At 41.3% G+C, this 14,558-nt stretch overlaps 1 protein-coding gene across 1 annotated transcript in view; it reads left to right on the top strand.

Annotated features, from left to right (window-relative positions):
• Nucleotides 1–14,294, top strand: part of QSOX1 (quiescin sulfhydryl oxidase 1) — a 99,570-nt gene extending 85,276 nt beyond the window's left edge. Inside the window, exons 9-12 of the mRNA XM_089671484.1 lie at nucleotides 1,879–2,001; nucleotides 3,895–4,039; nucleotides 7,999–8,175; nucleotides 13,265–14,294. Of these exons, the coding sequence (XP_089527610.1) occupies nucleotides 1,879–2,001; nucleotides 3,895–4,039; nucleotides 7,999–8,175; nucleotides 13,265–14,067 (1,248 nt within the window). The 3' untranslated portion in view covers nucleotides 14,068–14,294. The remainder of the gene's footprint in view (nucleotides 1–1,878; nucleotides 2,002–3,894; nucleotides 4,040–7,998; nucleotides 8,176–13,264) is intronic.
• The last annotated feature ends 264 nt before the right edge of the window (nucleotides 14,295–14,558 follow it).

The raw sequence follows: 14,558 nt of genomic DNA, 5'->3' as shown, positions 1-14,558 counted from the left end.
GATACTGGACACTAATACTCTCATTGACTATTCCCAGGCACTATTTCTTCATGTGATACCAATGATGGGGCACTATTCCTGTCACTGACACCAATGACAGGTCACTACTTCTTCCATTGACATCAACGATGGGGCACTATTCCTTCCTCTGACACCAACAATGGAGCACTATTCTTCCCACTGACACCAATGATGAGGCACTATTCCTCCCACTGATACTGGACACTAATACTCTCATTGACTATTCCCAGGCACTATTTCTTCATGTGACACCAATGATGGGGCACTATTCCTCTCACTGACACCAACAATGGGACACTATTCTTCTCACTGACACCAATGATGTGGCACTATTCTTCCCACTGACACTAATGATGGGATACTCTTCCTCCCACTGACACCAAAGATAGGGCACTCTTATTCCCACTGACACCAGTGATGGGGTGATGGGGCACTGTTTCTCCCACTGACACCAATAATGGGACACTATTCCTTCCAGTGACACCAAGGATGTCACACTATTCCTTCCACTGGCACCAATGATGGGGCACTATTCCTTCCACTGACACCAATGACAGGGCACTGCTCCTTCCATTGACATCAACAATGGGACACTATTCCTTCCACTGACACCAATGATGGGGCACTATTCCTTCCACTGACACCAATGATGGGGCACTATTCCTCCCACTGATACTAGACACTAATACTCCCATAGACTATTCCCAGGCACTATTTCTTCATGTGACACCAATGATGGGGCACTATTCCTCTCACTGACACCAACGATGGGGCACTATTCCTCCCACTGACGCTAATGGTGAGACACTATTCCTCCCACTGACATCAATGATGGGGCACTCTTCCTCCCATTGACACCAAAGATAGGGCACTGTTCTTCCCACTGGCACCAGTGATGAGGTGATGGGGCACTATTCTTCCCACTGACACCAATAATGGGACACTATTTCTTCCAGTGACACCAAGGATGTCACACTATTCCTTCCACTGACACCAATGATGGGGTTCTATTCCTTCCACTGACACCAATGATGGGGCACTATTCCTTCCACTGACACCAACGATGGAGCACTATTCCTTCCACTGACACCAGTGCTGGGGCACTATTCCTGCAATTACTAACCACAGGCATTATGTAATTTTTTTTACTCCCTCTGACTATCAAGCCTGAGGCAATGTTACTTTCACTGGCCACATTCTGGCCCCGCTAAAGTCTAAAGCACAGTAAACTTTTTGTTTAGATAGTTTGGAGACCCCTGCTCAAGAAGCTGGAAATAACTGTAGTAGACACTGCTACTCCAGTGATCTTCACTGGCTTCCTGATCCCATGCCAAGCAGCTACCCTGCTGCTTTGTGAACGTAGGTATTCAGAAAGGCATGGTTGCCAATCAGAGAATGCTTTGCATTTTCTGAATGAATGCAAAAATGTCCTTTGATTGGACAAGGTGAAGCGGCAGGGCAGTGATGTCACATGTCATCCATGTAGCTTGAGGTTTTGCTGGATAGTAGAAGCTGAGACAGCGGCTCATTTTATAACTCTAGCACTCCATGGACATGGACCTCCAGGGCTGAATCCTTGTAGAACATCCAGGAGCGGACTGACAACTCATGGGGCCCCCGGGCAATAGGGGATCATGGGGCCCCTGTGTCCTTGCCCAAACTCAAAAAAGCCTATGAAAAAGGTACCAGGGGCGTCTCATGGGGCCCTCTACTGACCTCGGGCCCTCGGGCAGTGCCCGAGTTTCCAAATGGTCAGTCCGCCCCTGAGAACATCATAACCCTACATAGCACAGTGCCTTTATACTTTATTATGTCTGTCATGATGGCTTAGTTTACTCTTCTCTATTCCTGACACAGTATTTTCCTTCCCGCCCCATGCTGCGCACTCTTCTGCATACAGTCAATGATTGGTTGGAGAAAGAGGAGGGAGAGTCACTAATGTATGAAGACTTTGCGAATGTTTTAAATAACACGTATACGGTAAGAACATGTACAAAATCTGATGATCGTAAAAAAAAAAAAGACAATTGTTTACTTATTACCCATGGATGCTAGTAGGATGTAGTCCTTGTTCGGACAATGATTTCCCATCAGTCAAGTTTTAAATCAATTTTGTTGAGCTGAGTGGTGTTGGTGGGGCTTCCCATGGCTTGAATTTCATCCGATTCTGCAGAAATCGGACAAAATCTGATCTATCTATGGCCAGCCTAATAGTGCCAGCCTGCAGCACTGATCAGTGTATTCTGACACCGCTGTCAGCATACATTAACGCTGCAGGGAGGAGTCCTCCATCCACCTCGCTTGTGTGGATGGAGGAATCTTTTCAGTACTTTTCAATAAGCCTGCTAGCTGATAAAAAAAACTGAGTCATCTATGGGCAGCTTTGGAAGTAAGGCCAAATAGCTTGCATCAGCTGAAGCTCAGGCTACTCACAAAAATAAAATAGTGGTCTGTAGAAAATTTTCCAACAAAATCAGTTTTGTTCAGCTAGAACTTTTTGCCATTTTTGTTAAATTAACAATATTTTATGTGTGTAGTCAGTGTAGTGAACCACTAGCCAGGTTATAGACATTTATGTGCTGTATTTACTTACTGTATATCTAGTAAGCAGTATATGAAAACTTAAAGTGTATGTAAATCTTATTAAAAAAAGTTCTATTTGCTTCCTTTTGGTATGTTAAATATACCATTAAGATCATTTTGTTATATCTGTTTTGCAAGTACAAAAAAGCTGTTTATCCACCCAGAAGACTTGTGAGCTGGCAATGTCCTGTACTCTTTTCTTCTCTGGACAGTTATCAGTCAGACTACAAAACACCACCTTCTATGTCATGGAGAGAAGGGGGTGTTATAGAGTCTTAACACACTACCTTGACAACTCTACATCTCTTAGATACAGCACAGTTGTCACCATAGGACAGGAAGTGTGTTCTTGGCAGGATAACCAGATGAAAACAAAAGAAGAAGAAAAAAAGTGTGAAACAGGAAGAAAAATTCAACCAGATTTTTTTAGAGGGCAAAATGGGCAACTGTCTTGGGCCCCCCTGACAGAAGGGGTCCTCCTCTATACAAAAAATATATATAAAACAGCATAAAACAATTATAAAAAATAATAAAACATAAATAGTGATAAAATAATATAAACTATATAATAAAAAATTATTTTCTTTTTTACATGTATTTTTCCAGCCATCATCTGTACAAGTTTTTACTCTGGACTGGAATATTGTATCATTTATAAAAAATTAATTTTGGTGGCGCAAGCAAACCATATATGGAGCGCTATGACTGCATGTGTTTGCATGCTGTACCTCAGAATGACATTGTGTCATGCATTTTTAAAATGTGTAACTGTTATTGAAAATGTAAACCAACTCTGTGTATAAGGGGTCCCCTCGAACCAGAAGTTCCCCAGGCGTTCCACGGTCTAAATTTGTCTCTAAATTCAACCACTACATCTAAGAAAAGGTAAGCTGAAGGGTTAGATATGTTTTAAACAAGTCTTTCCTGTCCCTTTGTGCTGCAGGCACTGCGGAGTAAATCACGTTCAGGAAGGATTGATCCACAGTGCTTGTGGCTAAACAGGTCAGCTAAGGCTTGTTTTAAAACTCATTTACTGGAATCATCAGTTCAACTTAGTTATAATTATAGGTATAATAAGTCTAAGGGGGAATATTTATGTAAGTGAATCTTCCTAGTGCATGGATTTTGAATTATAGGGAATGATTCTCTACCTGTAAATGATTGACGAAAGTGACATTCACTTTTTTTTATAAATGTATAACCTGTGTTGAACCTTTGAGGTTATTCAGCTCCTGATAACGGTATTGGTAACATGCATTCTTTTCTGGTTTCCTATCTGTCTGTCCCAAGGTTAAGGATGCAGTTCTGACACCCCATGTGAACTATGTCTGGTGTCAGGGTTCAAAGCCTAAATATCGAGGTTTCCCATGTACAGTCTGGACGGTCTTCCACTTGCTGACAGTCCAAGCATTTGAAATGAGAACTGCTGATTCTGGTTAGTGTTATTTTTTTATTTATTACAGGTACTTATATAGCGCTGTCAATTTATGCAGAGCTTTTACATATATATATATATATATATATATATATAGTACATTCATTCAGTCCCTAACCCTCAAAGGGGTGCACAATCTAAGGTCCATAACTCACATTCATACATACACATACTATGGACACATAGGGGTTTATTTACTAAAGCTGGAGAGTCCAAAATCAGACTCCCTTCTGCATAGAAACCAATCAGCTTCTAACCTCAGCTTGTTCAATGAAGCTTTGGCAATGAAACCTGGAAGCTGATTGGTTTCTATGCAGAAGGGAGTCTGATTTTGGACTCTCCAGCTTTAGTAAATAAACCCCCTAGTGGCAGGGATTTGAACCAACGACCCTAGTACTCAGTGGCGACCCGAGGCAGCTGCGGGTGACACTGACCGCACCGGGTGACACCGGACCCTCTCCACAAAAAGGTAAGTTGTAAAGCAAGCCGACGATCCCCGCAGGATAGATCCGATCCATCCTGCGTGGATCGCCGGCTTGCTTTACAACTTACCTTTTCTTGGAGCGGGTCCGATGTCACCCCGTATAGGTTGCATGCCGACGATCCTGCGGGGATCGTCGGCATGCAACCTATATGGGGTGACACCGGACCCGCTCCAAGAAAAGGTAAGTTGTAAAGTAAGCCGACGATCCCCGCAGGATGGATCGGGTCTGCAGATTGAGCATAATGGATCGGAGTCCAATCCATTTAGCTCAATCCGCAGATCTGATCCATTCTGCGGGGATCGTCGGCTTTCTTTACAAGGGGGTGTCACCAAGTTTTACCGCACCGGGTGACACCAACCCTAGGGACTGCTAGTACTGGCAGGTGGAAGTGCTAACCATTTAGCCACTGTGCTGCCCTTAGCAAATATTCTGAATCTTTTGTGCTGGAAGTATTATATATATTTTAAAAAATATTTTAAAGTTGCTGTCCAGCAGGCAGAGGTGACCAGACTCCTCACCACATAAATAGATGCCTATTCCTTTTCAGTAGGTCACCCTTAGGGCCTGTGTCCACTGACTTTATTCTGCTTTATTCTGCTTCTGTCACCATACGAGTTTATGGGAGTACAAAAGCAGTTTGAAGCAGGTTGATGCAGATCAGGGGGTCAGCTGCAAGCCAAATGCACCTGTCAATGAATTCTGAATAATCCGAGGAGCGTTAAACGGATGTCTAAAACAAGCTGTATTTGTTATCCAAGTCCATCGACACAGGCTATTACATTTTACAGGAGAATGATATGATTGGAATTAAATTAGCAATAATTATGCAAAGCGTAGAGTTGAACTCAGACAGAACATTTTTATTGAAATATATTCTTCAATTACTTTATTGTGTACTGTAATTGCCTTGAACTGGGTATGCCCAGAAGGCTAAATTTTGTAAACTTACTAAACTGCAATAAAAAGAAGTAAAAAAAAGAATGTGTGTGTATATATTGTGACAGTGTGGCAATCTGTCACCCAGGATTCTCAACAAGGCAGGTTGAGGGGCTCCAGGGTAAGTGTTTGATACGGAGGAAAGTGGCTTTTCACTTTCCTCCTTTGTTTGTAAGGTCCATTTTGGGATCTGGAGCCTAGAGATTTCAAAGAGATCTGGGAGGGATGAAATCTCCAATCCTGGGACCAGGTTTTGGAAATGGCCAGGAGACTGATTGCACAGGTGTGTGCAGGCCTTTTCATAGAGTCAGGACCAGGGTTCTGGGCTCCACCCCGCCAGATAGGAGTCAGGAGGGCTCCACCAAGGAGAGGGGGAAGCCAAAAGCAGCAAGGAGCTGCTAGAGACTAGCTGTGTGCTAGTGGCCAGCTGTGTGCGAGAGCCATGTTTTTGAAAGAGTCTGCAGGAGACAGACGTAAGCCTGAAGAGGAAGGCCAGTGGAAGATTGTGTATATCTGAGAGAGCCAGGAGGCTGAATTTTGTTTATATGTGGATGATAGATATCCCTGTGTGGGAAACTCCTGATGTTTTGAACTTTCATTTAAATAAAAGTGGGCTAAAAAGGCCCTGAAAAATAAGCGAGTTGCTGTGTGCGTTTAACCAAGCTCTACCATTTGAAGCGAGTTCTCACATAATAAATATATATATATATATATATATATATATATATATACACATACATACACACACAGGTGTACCTTGGTTTGAGAACACCTCGGTTAACATAATTTTCAGTTTACGAATGAAAATCCATTGAAGATAATGCCTTGGTTTATGAATTTTTTTACAATTTTTTTGCAATACGAAGTGTATGCCAGTGCCGATTTTTAAATGCAATTGCCGTTTTTTTTTTCTTTACTATAGCTCACAGAATTAGCTGTCACTTTCCCCAGAGCTAAAGGATACTTTGTTTCTTTTATCTCAGGAAGCAAACTAAAAGGAAACATCGTTTCTTTTAACTGGGGAAATAAACTTTTTTTCTTTCTTTTAGCTGGGGGGAAAGTGACAGCTGATTCTCTGAGCTATAGTAAAGAAAAAAAAAGCCGGTAATTACATTTAAAAACCAGCACTGACCTATAGTGACAGCAACTTTTTTTTTACTTTTTTCTGACCTCTGGATTGGATTAATTGGTACTCAATGCATTCCTATGGGAAACTGCAATACAAAACGTCCCGGAGAACGCATTAAATTCATAAACCGAGGAACACCTGTGTATATATATATATATATATATATATATATATATATATATATCCACATTGGATTTATACACCTAATGCCTTTACAGACCCAGATAATGCCATCTAAAGGCAGCGATGACATCATTGCTGTGCTGTACATAGACTATACAGAAAGCAGAGCTGTGGGGAACGTGCAGAGAGCAGGCTGCCTACATAAAATTACAGGAGGGGGGCGGACACAAGACCAGTCACCCTGCTCAAGAGAGAGAACAGCTGTGATTAGTATTGATTAATACAAAAAGCTTTTGCCCAAAGACAAAGTTTCACCCAGGATTATTGCACAGTTCTGGAAGAAATACACACATTACACCATGGGGTCTTTTTATAAAACATTTGTTGCACGAATGTCAGAAGCATTCCTGCAAGTTGAAGGAAATGTCCCAAATTTTCTCAAAGAGATTATTGCCTCTATTGTCAGCTCCATCTAGTGGCCAGTAATGCAGTACTCCATTTTGGACACTAGATGGAGATGATAGCCATCCTCTGGAGAAAAGATAATGTGTTACTTTTTATTGAATATAACTCAAATTGGGAGATCACTGCAATTGTTTCAGGGACGGGCTTTGGGCACATGCTCATGGACTGTAGATTAATAAATAAACAATAGCCAGTGTTCAGATGGCAAGAGTCTTTAGCATGCTTTGCAAAGATTGTCCAGCTTGCTGCAAATTAAAGATCATTTGCCCAAATATCACCCAAACCATCCTCTCCGCCCCTCACATGACCTCCTGCTCTCTAGCTGCCTTGTCTCCTCCTCCCATGCTCGTCTCCAGGACTTCTCCAGAGCTTCCCCCATCTGGAACTCTCTACCCCAATTTATCAGACTTACTCTGCTCACTTTTAGGCGATCTCTGAAAACCTATCTCTTTAGGGAAGCCTATCCTGCCCTCGGCTAATAATGGAATCTTCTATTCCTCCTACCAATTCATCCCAGTCTTGCATTGAACTGTATTGTTGCTATATTGTCTCCTGTTATATTGTAAAGTGCTGAGCAAACTGTTGGCGCTATATAAATCCTGTATAATAATAATAATTTGTGTTTCCCTACAAACAATTCTTTCACTCACGATCACAAGTAATAATCTCACTACTAGAGGCACTAGGAGATAAGGAGCTGATTAGGGAGTTCATCTGAAATCCTGTTTTTGGGATATCTGTTGTGTTCCATGAAAAGTGTTTGGTTCATTCTTTTGTCTGGTGGTTGACTTGCCTTTCTTTTTATCACTCTACTGCTACAGATCCGCAGGAGTCACTGAAGGCAATGCGGGCATATGTCCGCTACTTTTTCGGCTGCAGGGAGTGTGCTACAGAGTTTGAGAAAATGGCCAGTGAGTCAATGAATTTCATTCGGGATCATGATGATGCCATCAGATGGTTGTGGGCAAGTCACAATCGTGTGAATAAAAGATTGGCAGGTGAGTAGCAGACAGCTCAGAGCTGATGCTTGTGGTCTCCCTGTAGTGTCAGTAACCATTCTTTGACCTGTACTAGGAATTAGAATTTGATCTATGTTTGCTTCAAAATATTTTATTTATGTATGTCAGGTACTTATATAGTGCTGTCAATTTACACACTGCTTTACATATATATTGTACATTCACATCAGTCCCTAACCCTCACAGAGCATACAATCTAAGGTCCCTAACTCACATTCATACATACACATACTAGGGCCAATTTAGACAGGATCCAATTAACCTATCAGCATGTCTTTGGAGTGTGGGAGGAAACCGGAGTACCCGGAGGAAACCCATGCAGGCACAGGGAGAACATGCAAACTCCAGGCAGGTGGTGCCATGGTTGGGATTTGAGCCAGTGACCCTAGTATTGCCAGGCAGAAATGCTAACTATTTAGCCACTGTGCTGCCCAACAGGTCAGCTTTAAAGCAGGACCTCGGGTAAACAACTACTCACCTGGTCAAAATGCATTTATATTTTATGAGCTGTTTTAGAGCCAAAGAATGTCTACGTCTGTTTGGCTGGTCTGATTTGCAAACCCCTGTAGCCCCCCAGCCAGACATGCGACACTACCATTTTCTATTTCAGCCTGTTTCATCTCCTTGCTCATTGTAATCAGCACTATGATGATGGTACTTTATTTTCAAACAAGTTGGTAGGTATTACAGGAAACTGAAACAGAAAATATTGGAGTATGCAGTGTGATAGAGTTGTGCAAATCATAGCACTGTGCAGGGGCGGACTGACCATTTGGAAACTTGGGCACTGCCCGAGGGCCCAGGGTCAGTAGGGGGCCCCATGAGATGCCCCTGGTACCTTTTTCATAGGCTTTTTGAGTTTGGGCAAGGACACAGGGGTCCTATGATCCCCTATTGCCCGGGGGCCCCATGAGTTGTCAGTCCGCCCCTGGGACTGTGTGAACAGAATTACAAATCTTTTGGTAGTTGAAACAGCTCATATATGTGTATTGTATTCCTGAAATTCCTCAGCATGATGCACCATGATAAGGATACCTAATAATTCTCATCCCCTTAACAGATAACAGTGAACATTTTATATGGTTGCTAGATGTCAAACCCTACTGTTAATAACCTTTCCGTCCCCAAAAAGATTAGAAACCAATCAAAGAGGTTCCCATTATATGAGGCACTATGTCAACTATACAGTAACATAGTAATCAAATCCAAGTTGAAGGTTACATTCTGTAAAAAATGTACTTAGCTTGCAGAAGCCAGTGCAATTTGTAGATTGGTGTGTTTCTGCCTAACACTATTTCTTTAATACAATTACAGTATTAAAAAGAAAAAAATAAATAAATAATAATTAAAATTTTATATATATATATAAATATATATATATATATATATACACACACAGATATAATTAATGAATTTCAATGTTCAATTTCAATTATTTAATATAATTAATGAATTTCAATGTGTTCTGGTTTGAAGAAGCCCATTAACATAATAGCCTGAAACTGCTTGTTGAACACTATGATATATGGCTTTGTCCATTTTTTTGGATCGCCCCTTTTGTATGGTGATTTTTCAAGAATAAAATTTTTCTATGTGCAGCAATCCAATTTTTTAATATATATATATATATATATATATATATATATATATATATATATATATATATATAGATATATATATATGGCCTTTGGGAGGTCCTGATTGCTATGCACTGTGATTGATCATCATTGTGCGCTCCACCCACATTACTGATATATAAATATATATATATATATATATATATATATATATATATACTTTTTTATTTTTTTCTTCTCACTTGTCAACTGACCTATACAAATGCTGCTAGATTTGACCTAGGCGTCAAGGCTATAGCATCCTCTGTGCAAAAAAAAAAGATTTAACAAATTCAGATACTTGTCTGGCATTATGCATATTATTTGGAAATCAAACAAAACTTACATTTCTGCTCATATGAATTCTATTTGAGCAACTGATGTATGTCACAAAATTTTGCATTATTGAGCCCCCATTGACACCTGAGCTGAGCGTTTTTCCAGCGATATTGAAGCATTTTTTTCATGCTTTCATATATATAAACTCATGTCCTGTGCTGGGGGAGAGCTTTATGGAAGGCTGACGGAGTACTTAAACTAGGATCGAGAGGAGAGGGTGAATAAAAATCGGGCACAGATGTCAGACAGGGGTCAGTCCCTAATGATGGATGGAACAGGGACGATGGGGGGGAGGGCTATAGCAGATGACAACTAGATTCACAGGTGGCAAGAAAATTCCCAGGCTACAAACCACCTTTGGAAATTATAGTAGTATTTGTGCTACAAAAAATATGCAAAACACAAAATAGGTGAGTTGGAAGCTTTGGTGCATGAACAGAACTATGATTTAATTGGTATTGATGAATCTTGGCTTCATTCTGCACACAACTGGGCTATTAATATTCCTGGTTATGCTCTTTACGTGAGAAGTAAACTCAAAACGAGTGTTAAAGAGAAAGTTCTTAATGGAGAGTGTAATGGTTTCAAAGCATTATGGGTAAAGCTGCATAAGGGTGTGTTTACTTAAAATTAATTATCGGAGTTTGTTATAGGCCACCCAGTGTTAACGTGTTCATCAGAGTGCCCCTTAATATAAATGTGTGCATCAGAGTGCCCCTTAACATAAAATGTGTCCATCAGCATGCCCCTTATGTGCCTTGGGCACATTTTATGTTAAGGGGCACTCTGATGGGCACATTTTATGTTAAGGGACACTCTGATGGGCACATTTTATGTTAAGTGGCACTCTTAAGGGCACATTTTATGTTAACGCACTCTGATGGGCACATGTAATGTTAACGGGGCACAAATGGGCACATACTGTGGTAATGGGTACTCTGGTGGACACATGTGATGGAAAGGGGCAGTCTAATTGGCCTCAATGATTGATGGAACAGGGCACTCTGATGGGGAATATGATGTAAAAGGGCACTCTGATGGGGAAATATGATGGAAAGGGGTACTTTGAATGTAAGGGGCACTCTGATGAGAATACCTAATGTAAGGTGGCACTGTGATGGGGATACCTGATGTAAAGGGGCACTCTGATAGGGACAACTGATGTAAAGGAGTACTCTACTGGGCACACCTGATGTGATGGGAATACCTGATGTAAAGTTGTACTCTGATGGCAACACCTAATGTAAGGGTGCACACTGATGGGCACACCCAATTTGGACCTCGGCCAGAAGAAAATTTTAGTGACCGGACCTCCTTGAAGTTTAATTCAATACCCCTGTTCTAGTAGATCATAGACTTAATAATGGCATGCCATGCCAAGCTGCAGTTTCTACAGCGAGCAAAATCCTCTCTTGTATTAAAAGAGGTATAGACTCCAGAGAGAGAGATATCATATTTCCCCCGGTACAAATCATTAGTAACACCTCATCTGGAATATGCAGTTCAGTTTTGGGCACTAGTTCATTTCACAGGATATCGGAGAACTGGAGGAAGTGCAGAAAAGGGCAACCAAACTGATAAGACGCAATGGGAAGCTCAGTTATGAGGAAAGATTTGCAGAACTGGATTTATTCTCTCTTGAGAAGAGGAGATTAAAGGGGGATGTGATCAACATGCAAATACATAAATGGTCCATATAGTGAACTTGGTGTAGAGTTATTTAATTTAAGGTCATCACAAAGGACAAGGGGGCATTCTTTACATCTGGAGGAAAAGAGATTTATCCTCCAAATATGAAAAGGCTTATTCACAGTAGAGCTGTGAAAATGTGCAATAGACTCTCTCAAGAACAGATTTTGACCAGATCAGTAGACTGTTTTAAAAAAGGCCTGGATTTTTTCCTAGTTACACAAAATATAACTGAATACTAATATTTATGGGTGTTAACACCAGGAGTAGTTTATCCAGGGAATATCCAGTTGGGAAATCAAGAGGGAATTTCCCCCGCTGGAGCAAAATGGATCCTGCTTTAATGATTTATTTGCCTTGTATTTGGAGCTTTCCTATTTATGTGCTTTTTTTTTTTCCCTATTGGTGTCAGGAATGGACTTGCCAATAGTGGTGAGACTCACCTGCTTTGTGGGCTGCAGTACCAGGGCTGGCCAGCGGGTGCTCTCAACAACCAGAGGTTCACTTCGGCAATTAGCCATCACCTGGGGCTGATTGCAGGTGGTGTATTTAAGGGATGGCCAGACCTGCAATCTGTGCCTTGGTGTGTGTTTTTCCATGGGCCCCTGTATCTTGTAACCTGCATTCCTGTTCCTGTTTCTGCCTGACTTGTTGCCGACCCTGCCTGATCCTGACCTCTGCTGACTTCTCCTGTTTGATCCCTGGCTTGTGACCCTGACCATTCTCTCTGCCTGCTCCTCCTGTACCTACCTGCCCAATAGTTATCGACCCGGCCTGCCTGACTACGTTGTGCTCTATATGTGTATGTACCTGTGTATCTATATCAGTTTAGGTTTGGGTTTGTTTCACCTTGTTGTATGTATTTGTGTTAGCTTGGGGTTTGGTGCACTGCGTTTATGTTTGTATTGTTAGTCTCAATAAATTATATTGTTTACTATATCTGAATCCTACGTTTCCCTGTGTCAGTCCACACACTTCTGGTCACACCCGCATCCCTGACAATTGGTTGAACTCGATGGAGTAGTCAACTGAACTAATTATGTAACCATATTACTGAAAAGTTTTGCAAGAGTTTTTGCACATGTATGCAAGCTTAAGCATTTTTCTTTGGGCAAATGGACAGCAGTAAATCTGTGACATCATACGTAGGCATTTTCCTGCATCTCCTTCTTGGATTGTGGTGTAGTGTTGTCTTGCTGTGTGACAGAGTCTGACTCTCAATCTGGGTACACCTGCTTCCATTGTCCTTCCAGGACCTCTTAAATCTGGCAACGCACATATACAGGTGCTTCCAAGTAAATAAGGCAAAAAATCCACAATAAAGCTCATGTGCCTTTTTGAGCTTCAAGCAACTGAGTGTAGAGATGTGAACTGTGTGTGGGAGTTTTATGTTGTAGTAACTAAACATGTTTTTCTTTTCCTAGGAAATAAACAAGAAGACCCAGAGTTCCCAAAGACCCAATGGCCATCCAAAGACCTTTGTCCAAAGTGCCGGAAGAAACTCCTGACTAAAGAAATTTGGGATGGTCCAAATGTTCTTAGTTTCATGAAACAGCGATTTTCTAAGAGTAACATATCCTTTGAGTATTTGGAAGATGAGAAGGAGTTATTGAAAAAGCTGAGAGAACCAACAAGCACAACAAGAGAGAAGAGGGAAACAAAAGATTTGAAAGAACAAGACATACCAAGCAGAAATGATAATATCGTACCTCCAGCTAAAGCTGAAGACGAAGGAAATGCCGACTCACTTCAGACAACCAAAGCAAAGCAGATCCTACGTCACAGGCCTACCATTATAAAAATGAAGACCAACACAGCTCTGCAAAGAGACGGAGAGGAGAAGATTTTGGACTTAGATGCCTATGAAAATCATTATTTCCAAGTTAGAACTTTGCAGGACTCCGACTCAAAGCTCCATAAGCGTGCTATTCACCCAAAGACATTGCTGGATCCCAGTGATGCTGAGTTTAATGAGGAAGCAGTACGGGAAAGATTGCTCAAGAGGGGGATTGACACAAAATATCTTCTCGGGGTTATGGTAAAGGAAGGGGACAGTAACTGGAAAGGACAATGGGTGAAGATGCTGGAAGTTGGGTTTTCCCGTTTAGACATCAGTTTGTGTATTATTCTTTATTTCCTCACCAGCATGGGCCTCCTAGCCATGTATTTGTACCTTAACATCAGATCACGCTTTTTCCGTCAACGGTGCAGATATCCTCAACCGTAACTTAAATACTACCGTGCATTAACTTGGGTGGCAGACTTGTGGTCTGTCATATTACAGATGGACTGTATATTTTCTAAAGTGAAAAATACCTGTTTTAACCTGTGGAAGTTCTGTGCTAGCCTAAGACAATCAGTAAAGACCAAAACTAAATGCACTGAAGTTGTCCTGTACTGACTGATGTGTTGCCAAATAAAATAAACCCAATAAAAATACGTTTCTATAACAAAGGCGGATGTGTGGCTTATGTGATACTTTTAAAGTGATTGTAAATTCTTTGTTTTTGTCTTTGTTTCTTTGTCTTTGTTTAAATAACAAACATGTTATACTTACTTGCTCTGTGAACCTCCAATTTTTTGTCCCCCACTGGTTCTCCTGGCCCCTCCTCTTCTCTGAGTGCCCCTATAGTAAGTCGCATGCTATGGGGGTACTCGTACGGGCTCAATTCTGAGCAGCAGTGTCCACATCTATAGGCAAACACAGAGAGCTCAGCC

The sequence above is a fragment of the Staurois parvus genome, unplaced genomic scaffold, assembly GCF_062004578.1.
Source record: "Staurois parvus isolate SC_StPar_1 unplaced genomic scaffold, SC_StPar_1.0 ptg000106l, whole genome shotgun sequence".
Lineage (NCBI taxonomy): Eukaryota > Metazoa > Chordata > Amphibia > Anura > Ranidae > Staurois > Staurois parvus.
The sequence above is the reverse complement of the archived record's forward strand: the minus strand, read 5'-3'. Positions and strand labels throughout refer to the sequence as shown.